The 19,262-nt window shown below is 39.4% G+C and overlaps 1 protein-coding gene across 1 annotated transcript in view; it reads right to left on the reverse strand.

Annotated features, from left to right (window-relative positions):
* LOC145391241 (uncharacterized) overlaps positions 1–4,447 on the reverse strand; it is a 145,231-nt gene extending 140,784 nt beyond the window's left edge. Inside the window, exons 1-2 of the mRNA XM_080265917.1 lie at positions 4,304–4,447; positions 2,317–2,462 (exon numbers count right to left, since the gene is read on the reverse strand). Coding sequence (XP_080122043.1) covers positions 2,317–2,462; positions 4,304–4,447 — 290 coding nt within the window. The remainder of the gene's footprint in view (positions 1–2,316; positions 2,463–4,303) is intronic.
* Positions 4,448–19,262: the final 14,815 nt, after the last annotated feature.

A 19,262-nucleotide genomic window follows, 5' to 3' on the forward strand; every position in this document is an offset into this window, starting at 1 on the left:
CCAGTGACGTGTACCGTAAAAAAAAAAATAATGTATAAAAAAAAAAAAACGAATAAGCAGATGAAAATAAAACTTTCATCTTATTGACGAAGTTAGTAAGAGTACTGCACATCTGAAATACAGTCAGACTCAAAAATTCGCCTTCTGTCACTGCATCTACTTCACACTTAGGGCATGTCTGTCACTATCCTCCTTATAGTATTATATAAAAGAAAATCTATGAGCATAAACGCATACTAAAACTTATATTCTTGTTGGTTAAGAAAGATTCCTAACACCCCTTCTTAACCGATTTATTTTGCATATTTCTCTTTGCTGTCCTCTTCTGTGTCGTATAAATTATTCAGATACCGTGCCACCACGTTCAGCATCTATAACATCCGAATTGATATTAACCAGCTGTATCAAAGAATAAATCGCTCAGGAAAAGGTGCTTGGGATTTTCCATAACCGACGAGAATACATACCTTGGCCTCTTTCAGCATGGGATTGTTAGCTAGCGAAGGAAAAAGGGGAGCAGAAGTGGTAAAATATTAGGTTTGGCTTCAACTGAATATGAATTGCAATAAGTTTTTTTAATACCAAGAAACTGACTGACGGCTGCTGGAATCAAAATAATTACATCAGTTTGAGAATATATGTCTCATTTTAACTATACTTTCTCCACGCTTATATTGATCTTAAGATAGAAACTTACAACTATCTGGGATGGATATAGCTTTTACTAAGATTTTCAGTATAGAGGGGCTCTCATAGAAAATATAATAATCTAGTAGCGACAAAGGTAATCTAAAAGAAGACATCATTTTATTACGATATTAAGGTCTATGGACTGGAAAAAGATTTGGCATTAGTTTTCTTGACGAGAGAGGAAATGGAAAAGGAAAAAAACAGCAGGTGTCAGTTCGACGGGGACGGTATGAATTTAATTAATATTGCGAATAAAAGGCAGTAGCTCTCATTGAAAGTATTTAAAGAATCAAGAACTTTGTAATTCACTTCTCGGTGGTATAAATTCTAAACATAAAGTAAGAGCCTTTACACAACCTGATATTTTATTCAGCATTTCCAGATTCTCATATTTTAATGTTGGTTTTTACTAATCACACTTTTACTTCTTGCACTGAAAGCCAAACACCTCATTGAAAAGCAAGTGGCACTACCAGACGTATGACCTAACGATCAAGTAATCCTCAGAATTTAATGCAAAAGTGGATGTTTAAGTCTTTTTCATTTTCCGGGACCATCAGGTTGGCTTAACTCCATTATTCCGGTGATTTTACTTTATTATTAATATTATTTTTTAGGGGTGGGCCTATCTCGAGAAGATTATATTCAGCTTGGGGAGATACTATATATTTATTTATTTTTGTTTTTTGATGGGGTTTGATCATAGGTTTTTGTTACCCTCTTCACTACGAGAAAATTTCCCAAGCTTTAATAAAATCGTCTGCTGGTAACCTGATGAATATGAAAAACACGTCCCCTGCGGCAAGGGGATCAGGCCTAACCACACGTTCAGCAAGCAGCTCTCGGTGGAAAGTGGAACAAGAGAAGAGATGCTATTTCTGTTCAACACGTCAACGCCTTCATTTTCCATGCATTCCCCCTTACCTTACTCCAGCCCTACAAATGTTCACGGCCCCATTGAATGTACCGTACGGAAAGGCCCTAAACCAGAACGCTCCCAAAGTTCGGAGTCAGCACAAAAATATCCTGACTATAGTTTTGTTTTTCCATTGCGTTTTGAAATATTGCATTGCAAATTTAACAGTTTATTTTATGGTATAACGCACGTTTAAAGAAAAATAGCTTTAATCTAGCTTCAGCTTAAATGTCTTTTCATAAGAAATACCAGACATACTGAAAGACTCAAGCAAAATCGCTCAGGCAAAATTTCGCAAAACCAGTTGCAATTATTCAATCCTTACTGGCTGTAGGTTAGGCTAGGTTAAGTTATGTTAGGTGCAATAAAATTAGGTTAGTTTAAGTTTATGCCACTATATAGTTGTGGGCAATTTTATTGGTACTTTTTTTTTTCTGTAATTACTAATCTATATACAGTGTTCTAAAATGTTTGCGTATAGGAAGTTTTTCTTACTGAGCTGAGAACTTAGTGGTCTTTCTCTCTTTAGATATCATAGTAATTTGTATCTGAATTTATGTCCATGACTGAACATTGAGGGTCTGTATGGTTTTACTATTAAGCTTCGGCAAATATATGGCGAAACTTATTGTTTTGGTAAGTGTTATTAGTCTCCACCTACTGCATAGGTAGAAACTATTGTTTTCGCTGGTATTATTATTATTACCCGCGCCTTAGTCTTGCCACGATTCCAGAACAACTGGAGACTGCGCAAGAAATCTGAAGGGTCCAGCTTATGTGTCCTGGCATGGGCAATGTCATAGAGAGCCATATCAGTATTATGCTGTGAACGAGATAACTTTGTCGTGTATCCGACCTGCCCAAGGAATCTGAATGGCCCAGGTTATGTGTCTTGATATGGGCCATTGCTGACAGAAAAAAATCCAAATCTCCCCAGTGGGTGTGGGTCATTGAGCGAAAGAGTAGGTTGAGACTAGTGACTGTCTGCAGAACAGTTACTGAATTCCACTTGTTATTTTTCTTTACACTTTTTTTCCCTATAGATCTTGATGGTATTATACAGGAAGGTACCCTAGGGTAACCCAAGTACTTGTGCCAAATGTAAATGACCCTGACCTATTTTTGAAGGTCACATACTCGTTTATGGTGCAAAAATTGCATATTTGAAGTTAAAATATCTCAGGAACCAATGAGATACAATTATTTGGTTGAAAATCCTATGACAAAAAAGTTTGCTGAGAATTTTGGCTGACTATTTTGCCATTTAGCCATATTCAGATCTGTTCAATGTTTTATTTGTAACACTTTTAGAGAAAACCACAAAAGCAGTAAAGCTGTAACTTTAAAGAAATGTAACTTTGGTCCATTTTATTAGCTGGAAGGAATATAGTTGCACTGCTGCAGTGAGGCATACAGTTAGCCAGTTTTTGAGACAAGTGTGAAATGTACCCATGCTCATTTATTTCTTCTACACCATTGTCTTCAGATTTTGTTGATATTACACAAGAAGTTACCTTAGGTTAATCTAAGTACATGTACCAAATATGAATGACCTTGAACTACTTTTAAAGGTCACAGACTTGTTTGTGATGCCAAAATATCATACCTTATATACAATACCATAAAGAGCTGTGGCAAAGCTTCTTTATTATGGCTACACAATGAATAAATGGGTAACTAGTTATGATGATGATGATAATGATGATGATGATTATGGTCATAATTATTATCATTATAATTATTATTATTATTATTATTATTATTATTTTAATTATAACTCACCATACCAGTGGACAGTTAAATTGTTCTTGTCTATATTATCATTATTATTATTATTATTATTATTATTATTATTATCATTATTATTATTATTGTTATTATCATCATTATTATTATTATTATTATTATTATTATTATTATTATTATTCAGCTTCGTCAGATAAATGGCGAAGCTTATTGTATGCGTCAGTATTATTGTTATTATTATTTTTCTATTCACTTATTTTTCTTCGATCGTGATGGTATTTCACATACAAGTCCCCTATGGTAACACAAATGCTTGTGCCAAATGTAAATGGCCTTGACCTATTTTTGAAACTGATAAACTCATTTTTACTGTATTCTAAAATCTGCATATTTGAAACTGAAATATCTTAGAAACTAACTGAGATATAGATATTTGGTTGAAAATCCTGTTATAAAAATGTTTGCTGAATAATTTTTACTTAATATTTTGCCATTTAGCCTAGTGGAAAGTACCAAATTAATATGCTCAGTTTTTTTTTCATTGCAACATGTTTTACAGAAAGCCACAAAAGCTTAAAAGATGCTGCTTTTCATATATATAGCTGTGGTTCCACTTATGTTATGAAAGATATCTGGTTGCAGTTAAGCATACATTTAGGCAGATATTAGAACAAACGTACAATTTACTCATGCATTCTACGGCACCTTTGTCTACAGACCCCTTGGTGATGTTACATAAGGAGTTACATTAGGGTCTTCAGATTTGGTCTGTAATACACATACGTTATGTACAATATGGTACTGAGGAGAGAGGACGACCAGCAGCGATGGATGACGCATCTTCCTCTACTGTCTGCGACCTGTTGAGGGGGGCAAAAAGCAGATCAGCCTCTGGTGGCCCAGACAAAGATCAGGGGAACTGTGGTTTGGTTTAACGTTGGGGAGACGTACAGCTTCATCAAGCACCAGGATACTAACGTTGATGTTTTCGTGCACTGCCAGGCTGTCGTTACACCAAACCCACGGCACCTCCAATGCTCCCACGGGGATGGTGACACAGTGGAGTTTAGTCTTTGGGGGACTCCCAAGGGTCATGAGGCTTGGGATGTTACTGGGCAGGGAGACGTAGCCATGCAGGGTTCTGCCCGTCCACGGCAATGTCCTGCTGCCATGGGACGCCAGGCCAGGGGTCCTAAGAGTCCTAAGGTGATAAGCACCACCATGGAATGGCGAGGGCTTTTTTGAGGGTGATAAGGGGGCTTTATGTATTCTCATCTTCAAGATCTTTGAGGAGAACGGACTGCCTCACCTTACTGTCCCAGAGTTCTTTGCCTGCAAAGTACATTCTGCCCCCTGCCACTGGGAGCGACGGGCATGGTTGCCGTGGCATGCTGCCCCCCACACAGCACCATGGAAGTGGCTGCAGCTGGATGCTCCCCTCAACCGGACGATTGTCGCATTGATCCTCAACCCAGTTCCGGACATGACCATGATACAGACTACCACTGAAGATCAGCAACTAGCTTCAATGACCGAGGAGGGGCGGGACTCTTCTGCCTCCGTCTACATGGCTGAAGATATGTCAACTGGCTCCTTGGCTGGGGAGGAAGTTGATGAGCCCTCCCCTCCTCAGGAAGAGAAAGGCAGCACATCTTGCCCTCCTGTTGTGGGTTACAAGGATCGGTTAGATGTGTCTTCCCATCGTCACCTCCTGACATTCGACATCCACACCCGGTTGTATCAGCTCTGAGACACGACCTACTCCAGCTTATACAATCTGCTCTGGGCGGAAGCCTGGGTGAGGGGATTCCACCCAGTCTGAATGTCAAGGGGGAGGAGGTGCATCTGGCCGATCTATGAGCTTTTTAGTGTTTTGCTGCCATCTCGCTTGGCCCCTTAGACTGGCATCTTGTGCTCTGGTAGTGCTCTGCTGGTGTTTTATTTTGACAAATAGTCTTTTTCGGCCTAATGCTCTCCGCGGTGGACGATGGCCATTAAGCCATAATAAAAAGAAATGGCGAAGCTTCCTTATTGTGGTTACACAATATGACTAGAGAACAAACTATTGTTATTATGATGATGATGATGATTGTTATTATTATTGTCATTATCATTATTATTATTATTATATAATTATTATTATTATTATTATTATTATTATTATATTATATTATTATTATTATTATTATTATTATATTTTATTATTATTATTAGTAGTAGTAGTAGTAGTGGTAGTAGTAGTAGTAGTAGTAGTAGTAGTAGTATTACAAAGAAGTAAATTCGTCGTATTCGCTCAGTTTCAAAGCTATGGCCATCGTACTTGGTCATCTAAGTCCCCCAGCTGGCGTCTTCATAAGGCTTATTATCATCCAGTTCCCAGTACTGGTTTTCCAGTTACTGACAAAAACCTACAAAAATAGCCTATTCGCTGCTTCTCAGAAACCGTTATAGGTACAGACTTGAAATTTTTCTGAGACGTAGCCAAGGTCGGGGAGAAGGTCTGAAATGACTTTGAGCCCATTTGGGCTGGTAGTTTCTGAGATCTCCCAGGGGTTAATGGAAAGTAGTTTGGGCTCTGTCATTTTTGCTCTGCAAGGACTTTTTTTGCTTTCACCTTCGCCCAACGTGTTTGGCACTCTCCTAGGGGGCCTACACCAGCTCTTTGCTTTGAAGTGCTCACTATATAAAGGGTGTTGAAATCACCAGATCCTACGATAGCTTGTCATGTGGTGAGTTATTGAAACTGCTAATGGCAATTTCGTTTTCTAGCTGTTATTATTGTTATTATTATTATCATTATTATTATTATTATTATTATTATTATCATCATCATCCGGACCTCCTTTCCCACCATACGGCAGAGTGAGAAATAACACATCCAGACAGTATAAATATGCCCAGTCCAATGGGCCATGCTTCCATTCACTCATCACTCAAGTCCCCTGAATCCTGGCTCTATCTGATACGCCAAAAACATTCACCACATTCTGTAGCTTCACACAAACGTTGCTTTAATCATCCTTCCTCATCTTGTTCTTGTTCTTGTTCTTGTTCTTGTTCTTCTGCTTCTTCTTCTTCTAATAATAATAATAATAATAATAATAATAATAATAATAATAATAACCACACACTTCAGATATTGATAACAGCTTGTCATAAGTTGTGTCGCATGGAGAACTACCATTAGGCGCAAAAGGCTGACACACGCAAACATATACAGTACAGTTACAGACAAAAATGGCCCCCCTACTTTTTGGTCAAAGAATTATGGAACGCTTCCATGAAATTCTGGAGAGAGTGATGCGCTCCAATGATCGTATCACTTCGTTTTCAAAGGCCATTTCTCTCTGCCTCGTTATTTATAGACATGAGGTTGAGCAGTATTTACTGTATATTGACCATTTATGGGTGACCAGTAGAGAACCTACCTTAACAATGTGCCTGTGGCACTGTCTTTGATGCAAACCATACAGTGGTTTGCAAGAATGGAGGCTATGTTTGCATTTGACTTGGTGAAGTACTCGACCTTACTGTGAAAATGCTACAGGAAACATGCCATGTTGTCACCACAGAGCCACCTCTGCTACCTCCAGACGGTGAGCACTTTATTCACAGTTAAGTAAAATACATCACATGATGCAAGAGTGGATGTCACTGCTTGAGGTTTCTGGACATGTGGGCAGAGGGCTTTTTTCAACATTAGGATATTTGATCCCATGGCAGCATGTCATCGAGAACTGTCTCTCGAGGCTGCATACAAGAGGAATGAACAAGTAAAAAACAGAAACTATCAAGAAAGGATCCAACATGTGGACCACGGTCGATTCACTGCTCTTGTGCTCACAACCTCAGGTGGGATGGGCCCAGTGACAGGGAGATTCTACTCGAGACTGACAGAGGTTCTTTCTGGGAAAGAGCAGCAACCTCAGAGTTCCGTTATGGGCTGGATGAGATGTCAACTATCATTCTTCCTCGTGAGGTTTGCTCTCCTATGCCTCAGGGGAACAAGCCTATCAGGCCTCAGGCCTGTCTCTATCGCGGGTATGGATTACGAAGCTTCTGTGGTCGAGTCACATAGACCAGTGACTCCAATAGATTAATGTCTTTAATGCTGTAATGTTAATGAATATAAACAAAGTAATAAAAGTAGGCGTAGATGGTTGGTAACCAGAGCCGTTGGCGTGCTTGGGGCCAACAGACTGTAATATGAAGGTTAGGCCTATGTTCCACTGTCAGGAACTTTCCCACGACACTCCACGATCTTCATGTCGTCGTGTGTCGCCGCATGTCGTCATGAGTAATGTGGCATGACAGCGATGACGTAGCACTGACGTGGAGACCTTGGTCATTCTTCACGGTTCTTGGCGCACTACGACAATTTTGGGAATGTTCAAAAATTGTCAGCGTGGGCGCCGACAAGAACATGACATGTCGTGATGGTACCGTCGTTGTCTTAGCTGTGACTTAGCGTGTCTTAGCGTGTCTTACCTTGTCGTGGGTTGTCATAGCAAAGTCTTTGTGTGTCTTAGCACTAACGTGACTGTGTCGTGAAATGGCCGTTTAGGCCTACCGTTTGAGGTATTAGCCAGGGAGCCAGCCCCTCAAATTTTGAAAAAAGTGGCACTGAAAGATAAGCTTTTGCATCTAACATTTATGTAATCTGTAACATTCCAGGAGCACGGGATTATAAGATACTAATAAAAATCTCATTGCAAAATCCATAAAATGAAGCACAGTTTAGAAGTGACTCTTCTTGTCAAAAGCGTTCAAGTAAGAAACACTTTATATGTTCACAGTAGTGCCATAACCTCACAGTATTAATTTTGCAGCTTGATTGCACAAAATATCCTTTCATTAAACCTACTGCAAGATGGTAGTTCTTTAAAAAAAATATTTTTTCATATTTTATTGAAAAAATACACACGGAAGTATGAGATTTACTGAACAAAATATACATGTCTCTGACTGATGTCTAAAATAACTACCAGGTACATTGTATCACTTCTTTCATCAAAAAATGTCAAACTACTGATGTTCTTTGAACAGAGAAATTATCATCATCATCATCCGGACCTCCTTTCCCACCCAAGGACAGAGTGAGGAGTAGCAATGTCCAGACAGCCCAAATTTACCCAATCTAATGGGCCACGCTTCCATTCACTCATCATTCAAGCCCCCGGAATCCTGGTTCTATCGGATATGCCAAAAACATTCACCAGGTTCTGTAGCTTCACATAAACGTATCCGATAGAGTCAATCCGAACACTGCCACGTTAAAAAGGGGTGCCAAAATCCCTGATCATGTACTTCTCCTCACAACATTCATCCAGCCAGCTCGATCTCTTGTCAGTTCCCTTGCCTCACTGACTTCCAAACCTCTCTACTTCACACACTCATCCACCATATCTCTCCACCTTCTCCTTGGCCTACCTCGCCTCCTCCCTCCTTCAAATTCGCTCAGGCCCTATTTTTATCCATTCTCTCCGCATCACCATACCATCTCAGTACACTCTCTTCGACTCTGGTGTCCACCGACTTCCTCACTCCACACCTTTCACGAATCACATTATATAGTATCCTATCCACCCTCTGTAATCCACATACATTCCACAGCAGTCCCATGTCCACTGCTCTTACTCTTGACTTTTCATTTTCATGCCACACCATAGTCTCACATCCATATGTTAATGTTGACACTAACACTCCCGCATGTAAGCCTCGTGCAGCTGCAACACTCAAGCCTCTTTTTCTTATCAAGGCCTTCATTGCACCAGTTACTTTACTTCCTTGTGTCACTCTACTTTCAATTTCTTTTGCACATTTTCCTCTTTTCTATCGCTGTACCCAGGTATTTGAACTCTCTCACCAATTCCAGTCTCTTTCCATTCACTGTAACATCACACTGGGAGTCACCTTCTCTCTCAGTAACCATCACTTTACTCTTTTCTACATTTACTGTCAAGGCACGACGCTCACAGACATCAGCAAAACTCTGCACCAGCCTACAAAGTTCTTGTCCTGTACTTGCAAACAGTACTGCATCATCAGCATACAACAAATTTGAGATATTCCATCCATCACCATTCATTACCAACCCCATCCCTCTCTCCATTACTCTTGTTTTTACTTCTCTCATCACCCCATCCATATATACTGTATACTGAACAACGATGGGGACATCACACAACCTTGTCGCACGCCCACACCGATCGTGAACCATTCACTTAGCTTCCCATTAACCCTTACACATGCTTCGCTACCATCATAAAAACTCTTGACAGCACCTAACAGCTTACCATCTACACCGCACATGTGCAAAACTTTCCACAATCCTTCTTTGTCTACTTTGTCGTATGCTTTTTCCAGATCCATGAATGCCATAAACACCTTATGATCCTTCTCACAAGCCTTCTCTGCTATCTGTCTCACTGCAAATATTTGATCCACACATCCTCTGCCACTCCTAAAGCCACCCTGTTCATCACTCACTAGGACTTCTTACATCTCGCTTACTTTCTCTCTAATAATTCTTCCATATACCTTCCCTACCACACTCAATAAACTTATGCCACAATTATTCTTGCACTCAATTCGCTCACCTTTATTTTTGTACAGGGGTACTTTCACAGCCTTTTTCCACTCTGCAGGCACAGTTTCACTCATCCATGCCTTCCTACATATCTCCAACAAGCACTTCATTCCACTCTCTCCACTACACTTAAGCAACTCTGCATATACCTCATCAACCCCAGCTGTTTTCCCATTTTTCAGCCGCGTCACAGCACTCTTCAACAGAGAAATACATTAGTAATTATACCTATGGCAACACAGGCTCATAAAGTGAATCAACTGACTATTATCTCAGTCCCAGAACTTTGCTAACTGTAGCCAATAACTTGAACTGACTTTTCCTTAGTGCGTGAGTTTCCTTGAGATTTTCATAACTTAAAAAATATATCTGAATATGAAAATTATAATTACATTATCTCAAATAAGAGACACTCTAAAAGTGAATCATCATATGACTATTGTCACAGACACAGAACTTTGTTATCTGTATAACATGAACAGACTTTACCAAACGGGTGACTATCTTATGTCTTTGCTATGGTATGCTAGAGATATAACTGAATATGAAAAAAAAGGTAATGACATCATCTCAAATGAACAAATCTTCATCTTCAGATGATTCTTTGGCCTCAGTGCGTAAGCACTTATCAGCTCTACCAAGACATGTACATCCTATATAGCAGGGTACCTGTGCTTTTGCGCATAGGTAGTTACGTAAGCACCTTTGATACTTTGCACCTGCAAGAAGCTGGTTTTGTTGATGCTGGTTTTGCTGGTTTGGTCATCATTATGGGTTGTAGTATGCCACTGACAACTCATCTGATATACTGGGTGGCAGGCGGCAGAGACAATTTGCACATGTTGGCTCGCTTGTAAACAATAAGTTGGTACAGTGCACGAATTAAATGCTGATGAAAAGTATCTTCAGTAGGAGGTAAGTTTCGCAGATCTGTTCTACTTGATGCAAATGCATGTTCCCTCAACATATTTAGGTCTTCAAATGTCTCGGCAACATAAAGACTGACCATAAAAGCTCTTGCTTCTTTAACAATGCCGTCTGGTAGATCCAGTTCAGCACCACTTTCACCGTAACATGATATCTCTGAAAACTGTCCAGTTTTCTGTAAAGCTATCTTGGCTGCCTTCCTTTTTCCACGAAGGTAAACGTAGCTCATGTTGTCACCTCCAGAAAGCACGTAAGCGAATTTCAGTGCACGTGCAAGGGTCTGTTTTTCTGTTTGGTGTTAATGTGACAACAACTGTACAAGTTCATGCACTGATAAATACTAATCCAGCTTCTGGATCCATATTTCTGTCATGGACTGTAAATGACAGTAATGATGGACAGGACAACAATGTCTGTGTCTGTTGTTTGGACTACAGCACGTGACCGTTCATGAAGTCTACTGTAGTTGCATACGCAAGATGAGCTATTATACGGGTATCCGATTCTTCGTGTTCTTCACATCTGAGTTCTTCAGTTTCATGAACACTGCCTCTGCTAATCCTTACAGTCGTATCTTTGCTGGAAAATGTACCACCAAGGACAAGGGCGATACCATTTGGCATGTTTTTTTTGTTTTTTTGTTTTTTTTCCCACTAGGCTTGTTCCTAGAACTTTTCATAAGGACTTTCCTGTTGGGAATGCTAACATTTCCTGCTGGTAAAAATTGTGGTGTGCTGGTGTTTCCGCGAAGAATTCTTTCATCAGCCTTAAAACATTTTTCACTTGAAAAATCATAACGATTGCCAACAAAATGGATTGCTTTGACTCCTTTTGGCTTCATTTCCATTATCTTTGCTTCATATCGTTCGACTAAATTACCAAAGGTTTTAGCACTAAGGGTTTGGAACCTCTATATAAATGCCATGGCATCAATTATTTAAACAGCTGGTAACTCAGATGCAGGCAACATGTCTGTTTGGGTGACTCCATCACTTTCAGTCACGAGGTGTGCAATAAAATCGCACTTATTGCCTTTGGTCATGGCAAAGCCTCTTGGAAACTTGGGATCAGGTTGAAACAGTGAGCTTGGATAAGGTATCCATTCATGTGAAAATGCTTCCCTTCGAGTCGCTTCATCACTCTTCTGTATGAAGCATAAAGTTCTTGTGACTGCTGATTCTTCTTGGTAAACTTTCAGAATTGTTTGTTTTTTGTTCAGACCGGTTTTCTTTTGCTGTGGAAAGAGTTGGATCTCTGGAGGAATAATCTTTGCAGATCCTGTTTTTTGAACTTTTCTCATTCCTGCAATGCCTTTTACCTTTGCAAAGATGATATCATTTGATGGATTTTTCTCTCCAGTAGCAATGTTCACCAGATCAGTGATATTCATAGAAGCAAATGGATTAATCACCGCAGTTGAAACTATGTGCTTCACCTTTTCAATCAAATCACCATCCTCATGCATTTATTTGAACTTCCATGATGGCTTCCAGATGTCCCATCTATGTGAACCATACTTTTCACTGCTTCTGAATCTTTGGTTAATATTGGTGTGGCCTTGATATATTTGTCACGAGCAGCTTGGTTTTGTGAGATGCCTTTAAATAAAGATGTCTTTCCTTTCCTATTGTATGTCTGTTCCAGTGCTAGCTCGGTCCGTGTTCCACAGAAGGCCCTTTCTGATTGACGCACAGTAAATTGTCCCTCAGAAAACTTCTGGAAAACATCCGGATGAGTGACTTCTAACATTTGCATGTCATACAGATATGCCGGCATAACTTGTGTTGTAATTCATATGTCCTTTTGCAATTTTATATGTCGTATTAACAGTCCAATCGGCGGTAGTGGACCAACTTTGAGCTTGATCTGATCATTCAAAGTTAAGTTTTTAGCAAATTTGTAATTTGGAGGGAAAATCGGGATGTTCACATTAAACGCTTCAAAAAATTGTTTCGCAATGCAATTTTGAAAGGTATCTTACTTTTCGATACACCTTAGATATCCTTAGCTAAGGCACTGCAAAAAGTTTATCTGTCGGGTCCAACAAAACCTCATTTTTTGCACGATAGCCTGAAGTTACTCCCTGACTATAATGACACGATCATATTATGATCGTGGCATTTCACCAAGATCATACCTCGAGGGTAAGATCGTGGTGACTGGGGCCGTTCTCGAGGATGAACTTGAATATGGGACAAGGGCTTTGGTAATAACCTGCACATTACGGCTCCAAATGGTGAACAGTATTATAACAGTTGATTTTGAGTATCGCAGTATAACTCCCAAATGGATGGGGGTGATTTTTGTAAAAAAAAATTATTATCATCATTAGTAGTTGTAGTAGTAGTAGTAGCAGTAGTAATAGTAGTTAATAGTTGTAGCTGTTGTTGGTGGTGGTGGTGGTGGCAGTTGTCATAGTGGTGGTAGTTGTGATGTTGGTGGTGCTGTTAGCGGCAGGGGAGGCGTAGTTTTATAATCAAGTCGGCTTCTATCTACGTATGTTTGTAACATGATGCATGTATGTTGTATATATATTCATCGGCGTTGAAAAAATACCCCTCCATTGCCCGAACCGGTCTGAATCAAGCTTGGCACATACAGTATCAATGCGATTCGATTTCAGTGCAGAACGATCAACTGTTAAAGATCATGGTTAAATGTTGGGATGCCGCGCTATTGCCTGCATCCTAAGACACCGGCCAATGAGAGACAGGCGAGCTTACCGTGTTCTTTTTTATTTGGGAGGGGAGTGAACTGAACTGCACTCAAGCCATTGAGCCTACAGCGCCTATTTTCACTATAATACTCTCATTTTTAACCCATTCCCCCAGCAAAAACCCCTCCCCTCCCATTAAGCTGTTAATTCCCTTTGTCTATTTCTTTACCCCCCCCCCACTAGACACCTCCATTCTTGGGGAATACTTACAAATAAACCCTCACTGCACTCAAATCACTAATCCTACGTCATCCATTCTCACAAGGATGCTTTTCTGCCTCATCCCTACCACCCACTAACATCCCATATCATCCAAACCATTCCTGTCGATTTCATGTTCATTTCATTCACTCTCTTTCTATGACGGTTTCATGGAGCAGCACCGTGGACGCATATAACAAGCGCGCTTTTTCTCATCGACATTTGATACAATTTGGAATAGACTTTGCACGAACATTGGATGAGGGAATGCGATGAAATAAGTAAATTTTTCTGCATGTCAAACAAACGCCAGCGAGCAACGAAATCTCGATCATAATTCATCCAATTTGCATCAGACTTTGTGTTTGTCCTGTGTGCTGGGATGGAAAGGAATTATTTGGGTTTGTGTAGGCTGATCAACAGTAAAGGTCACTTTCAAGATTAAAGTTTGGGCACGGCGTTGCTTGCTGTCTGGGCATCTAATGCAATTATTGTAGTCCTAGCCTGTGTGTGTGTGTGTGTGTGTGTGTGTGTGTGTGTGTGTGTGTGTATATATATATATATATATATATATATATATATATATATATTCGGAAGCGGAGCTGCAATGTTTTGGTTTCTCGCATAATCAACTCGTGGTTTCGGATCGTTGAATCTAAGAGTCTAGCTTAAGAACTGGTGAAAATTTAAAGTTGATGTTGGTAGTACATCCTTTCACATCCTTATATATGATTGCAACTTACCAGTTTTACCTATGACATATACTAACCTTCACAAGCACTGGCATAATAACACTTCGAATTCATTATACTTTACTCTTCCTACAAATCACCATCCCCATTCATACCTGACGAGCATGGAAAGGATTAATTCTAACAACCACCCTCCCTCCAAGGAGAGGCTTCAGTCCTGCAGTAAAATTACACATATATATAGTCAAACACCGCATTCATTCAGGAATATATAATAATTTTTCTCGTCGTACCCCTAAAAGTGTTTATTGAGATTGCTTCTAATTCCTTCTTTGCCCGTGGTCTCCCTTAAATTAAGTGAGATCGTCTGACGTTCGCCAGAATTTAAATATATATATATATATATATATATATATATATTTGACAGAAGAGGTTGAAAGAATTAACTTATTATTTCCGCCTGGAAAATCACATATGTGACCTAAATATGCGTCAAATGTGGCGGGTGTGGGTAGTTGCAGCGGGGGCGGCTGAAGGAAGGGAGGAGAGGGGTGGAGGGGAATGGTGGGAGGTGAGGGAACAATGGGGCTGCTGATGAAACCCACAAAGGCAGATAAAAGTCAATTGCGTGAAAAGTTAGGGGGCGGTTTAATGGCGAGGTGATTCACAGCGGTGGCATACGAGGGAGGGAGAACTACTGTGAAATACTTGGTGACGGACGGTCCTCATTACACGTCAGGGATTTCGTCCAGAATGCCACAACTTTGTGAATTAGGAGAGACTGGCAAATCAGGCGTATATGTTGCAATACGATGACGTGTTTGATAGAATGTTATACCCACTCGAAGAGCTGGAATTATGTTTTACTCGATGTGTTTGTGTGTGTGTGTGTGTGTGTGTGTGTGTGTGTGTGTGTGTGTGTGTGTGTGAGAGAGAGAGAGAGAGAGAGAAGAAATTAACTCAAAAAGCTTCATCCAATTTCAACCAGACTCGGTGAAATGGTCCAGGGTTACTCAACGAGGAAATTCTTTGCTTTTGAGAACACTACAGTATGTCAAGGTCAGGTTCACAAGGTTAGGTTAAACGTTGCCCTAAAATAAAGTAAAAATCACCTGAAATATTTTTTGTTTGCTCTGGACCTTTTTCGTGAAATGGTGTATTTTATTGTGAGAACAATGTGAGCTAATTTTGAAAACAATTATTGAAATTTATGTCCCACGGAGCAAGATCAGAGTTCGTCGTATGTGAGTGATGGTTAGCAAAGTAGACAGTTTTGATCTTAATTTAGCCAAATTTGGTAGAAATGTTAAGGTTCAGCTAGGGAGTAAGCCAGATGTTTTTAGAACAATTGGTCAGACGTCAAGGTACAAGGGCATGGTAAATTTAAACAGCTTTTATTCGACTTCGATCAAACTTGGCAGAGGAGTTGAAGATAAGGCAAAAGGGGAGGATTCTTTTTTTAGAACAGACAAAGGGTAAGGTCAAAGATCAAGGTCACTTGGCTAGGTCAACATAAACAGTTTTTGTGCAAATTAAATCAAATATTGTGGAAGGGTCAGAGTAAGACGTGAATGAATAATTATAGAATTTTAAACCAGTCGGTTTAATGTCAAAGAAAGGCTAAAGTCAGGGTCGCATGGCAAGGTTAACTTAAACAGTTTCGGTGTGATTTCGACTAAACTTTGTTTTTGGATTCAGGGTAATGTTACGATGAAGAGATTCGATTTTGAGAACGATCGACGAGGGTCAAGGTCACAGGGCAAAGTCAAAACTATAATGTGAGTGCTTGACCTTGTTCTTACTGCTACCAAACTTCTGTTTAGTTCAGAAGAACACTGCAGTGACAAGGGCTTTATGAAAGCCATATTTAATCTCTCACGCTTGAACAGTGTCTTGCAGGGTGAGTAAAATCACTTGGTTGTAACAGGAGTAAAGTATAAGTTCTGTCAGTGGTCTGAAGAGACTAATTATTTGATGGCAAACAACCGTTATTGTATGTCAGGGATTTTTTCTCTAATATCACAACTTTTTCCATACAACTGATATTGTATATTATGGGAAATCGGTAAATCAGCTTTGCTAGTAGCAATGGAGCGTTAGGTTTTCCATTACATAGACTTTATCAGGTTTCTGGGCCGGGCAGACTATGTCTGTGTTGGACTCAGCCGCCCTCGCGCTGATCCACATCTTTGCGCCGCGATATTCTGTTTTGTTCGCTCTGTGTAAACACACTTTTCATGATAGAATGCTGGTTTAGGTGTCATTTTAAAGCTGAATAGTTGTATTTTATTGTAGAATGTTCAAAAACGGAAAATAAAGAACATAAAAAGCCAATCCAAAATGACGGGTTGAAGTTAGACGAAAACCAAAAAATTTATTCCTTGCCGTGGAATAATATTCGACAAAAAATTATATATATATATATATATATATATATATATATATATATATATATATATATATATATATATATATATATATATATGGTTTAAACCATGCAAAACTACAATAGATTGCCTTTACGGTGATACATAGATTATGGTTATTTCTGCATTTCATTGCACGGTAAAGCGAAAGGAAAAATATGCACTATTTTTTATTATTTTTGGCTGCATATTCACTCCGCATTTTTTTTATTTATTTATTTTTTGATCGGTCAGTGTAAATACTCCTTTTATTATACGATGCTGGTTGTTGGTGTTATTTCGATGCTGACTAATTGTACTGTATCGTAGTATGTTCTAAAAAGGAAAAACAAAGAAAATAAAGTCATAATGACAAGTTAAAGTTTGATGAAAACCAAAATTTCTCAATATGTGGCCAAAGAAAGGCTAGTAAAGACATGTAAATCTGGGTTAAACCATGCAAAAGCACAGAGAAAGCATTCCGCTATATCATGCCCGAGTTTCTTTGTTATGATGCGTAAACTTGATGTTGGTGAATATTTTATAAAAGTACCTTAAAATGACGAATAAATTCGTCATCAGAATCTCTGAGGTTGGATTTGAAATGACTCCAAAATGCGTCATCGGAATCTTAAATAGTTAAGGGAAACTGACAAATCAAATTTGCAAGTAGCAATGAATCTTTAGCCCTTTCATTAGGAAGACTTTTTCTAATATATACTATTTGTTACCAAACGATTCAGTACAGATGGGAGGAGAACGTGATCATAAAGGGTCTAATCAGAGTCCTCTGCTTTAATGTCCCTGTCTGCTCTAAGTCAATACCAAATGCTTGCTGGAGAGGGTAGGAATTTTGCATCACTGTAACTCAAGTAAGTGTCCCCATCGGATGTGAGTGGGTGTGGGAGAACGACTATTGGTTATAATGATGCTGAACTCCCACCTGAGCCTGTAAGCATTTAGTGTGGACTCGACCGTATTAAACTACTCCCACTCATATGAGAGCCGCCAAACATGGGTTAACTGTCTTTCTGTAGTTATCCTCTTTTCTTATGTTCTTATTAAGGCTGTCCAATGATTTCAAAAAATTTCTGCAAAGCAGAATATAATCATGAGATAAGAATTTATTGTAAACGATGTCCTCGGAGTTAACATGTAACTTTTCCTTCAATTAACCGAGAACCAGATGGTAAATATGACAGTAAAAATATATGTTCAAGAACGAGTATTTACAGCATATGAATAGCTTAGTCACAAGTACATTAAGTTTATATAAAAGCAAACGTCATTATCAACATCATCCTCAAACTACCCACTGCATAACGAAGGCCTTTCTCATGATTTCCCAATTGATTCTTTATCTGTTCATCCTTTTACTCACAGGTCGTCAGATATGTTTCATTATTGCTAATTCCTGTTGATCGTATTTATACAAAGATAAACTCATCGAACTAGACGGATTAAAGTCTGTTTGTTTCATCTGACAAAGACCTCTAAGAAAAACTCATCGAACTAGATGGATTAAAGTCTGTTTTCCTCTGACAGAGATCTCTAAGACAAAGATAAACTCATCGAACTAAATGGATTAAAGTCTGTTTTCATCTAACAAAGATCTCTAACTCTTCTCAATTCAGTTGATGGCCAAGTGCAGTCAGATTGAAGGATACATTTGACTAATAATCAAGAAGACTCACTCCTACCTCATAACTAAGGTTCACTGAATTTCACGCAACCACAACTTAGCAGTCAAGCTGTGAGAGTGACCCAGTTCTATCAGACGAAAGAAGACTGACAATAGATACATCCTTCATTAATTCTAAACAAGAAGCGGTGCGAAGGCACAGCAAACCAGTTCCCGGCGGTCATTTTAATGTTGGCGTTTAAACACAACAGGATATCTAGTCAAAGATGTCACATAACAGATTTGGAGTATCTCGGGTGAAAACTGACGATTTTCTGCCCATTTCAAATTTTAGGCCCGACCCACCTGACATTGACCCCCCTACCGCCAACTGTTGGGTGACCCCCCTGATTTAATGAGGTATATTATAGGATGCAAATTTGAAAGATGCACCTTTAGGTTTTAGTTTCATGTCGATATGACTAATCTGAAAGGAGATATGGCGAAAAACCAATTTTTACCTGCCTCCCTTTTTTTTGGGGGGGGGGGGGGGGCTTACAGCCTAGACCTTGGCCCAGTTTGGCCCAAAATTTAATCAGGTGATCAGAGGGTCACAGCCCACCATCCCTGTAATTTTAGTCAAAATCGCACCAGTGGTTTTCGCGTAAAGTTGTTAACAGACAGACAGCCAGAAAGACAAACAAAGAAACAAACAAATAAACAGACAGACAAACCGAGTGAAAACAATATCCGTCCCCG

Source organism: Coenobita brevimanus, chromosome 2 (assembly GCF_032717465.1).
Source record: "Coenobita brevimanus isolate Jiangsu-jjx chromosome 2, ASM3271746v2, whole genome shotgun sequence".
Lineage (NCBI taxonomy): Eukaryota > Metazoa > Arthropoda > Malacostraca > Decapoda > Coenobitidae > Coenobita > Coenobita brevimanus.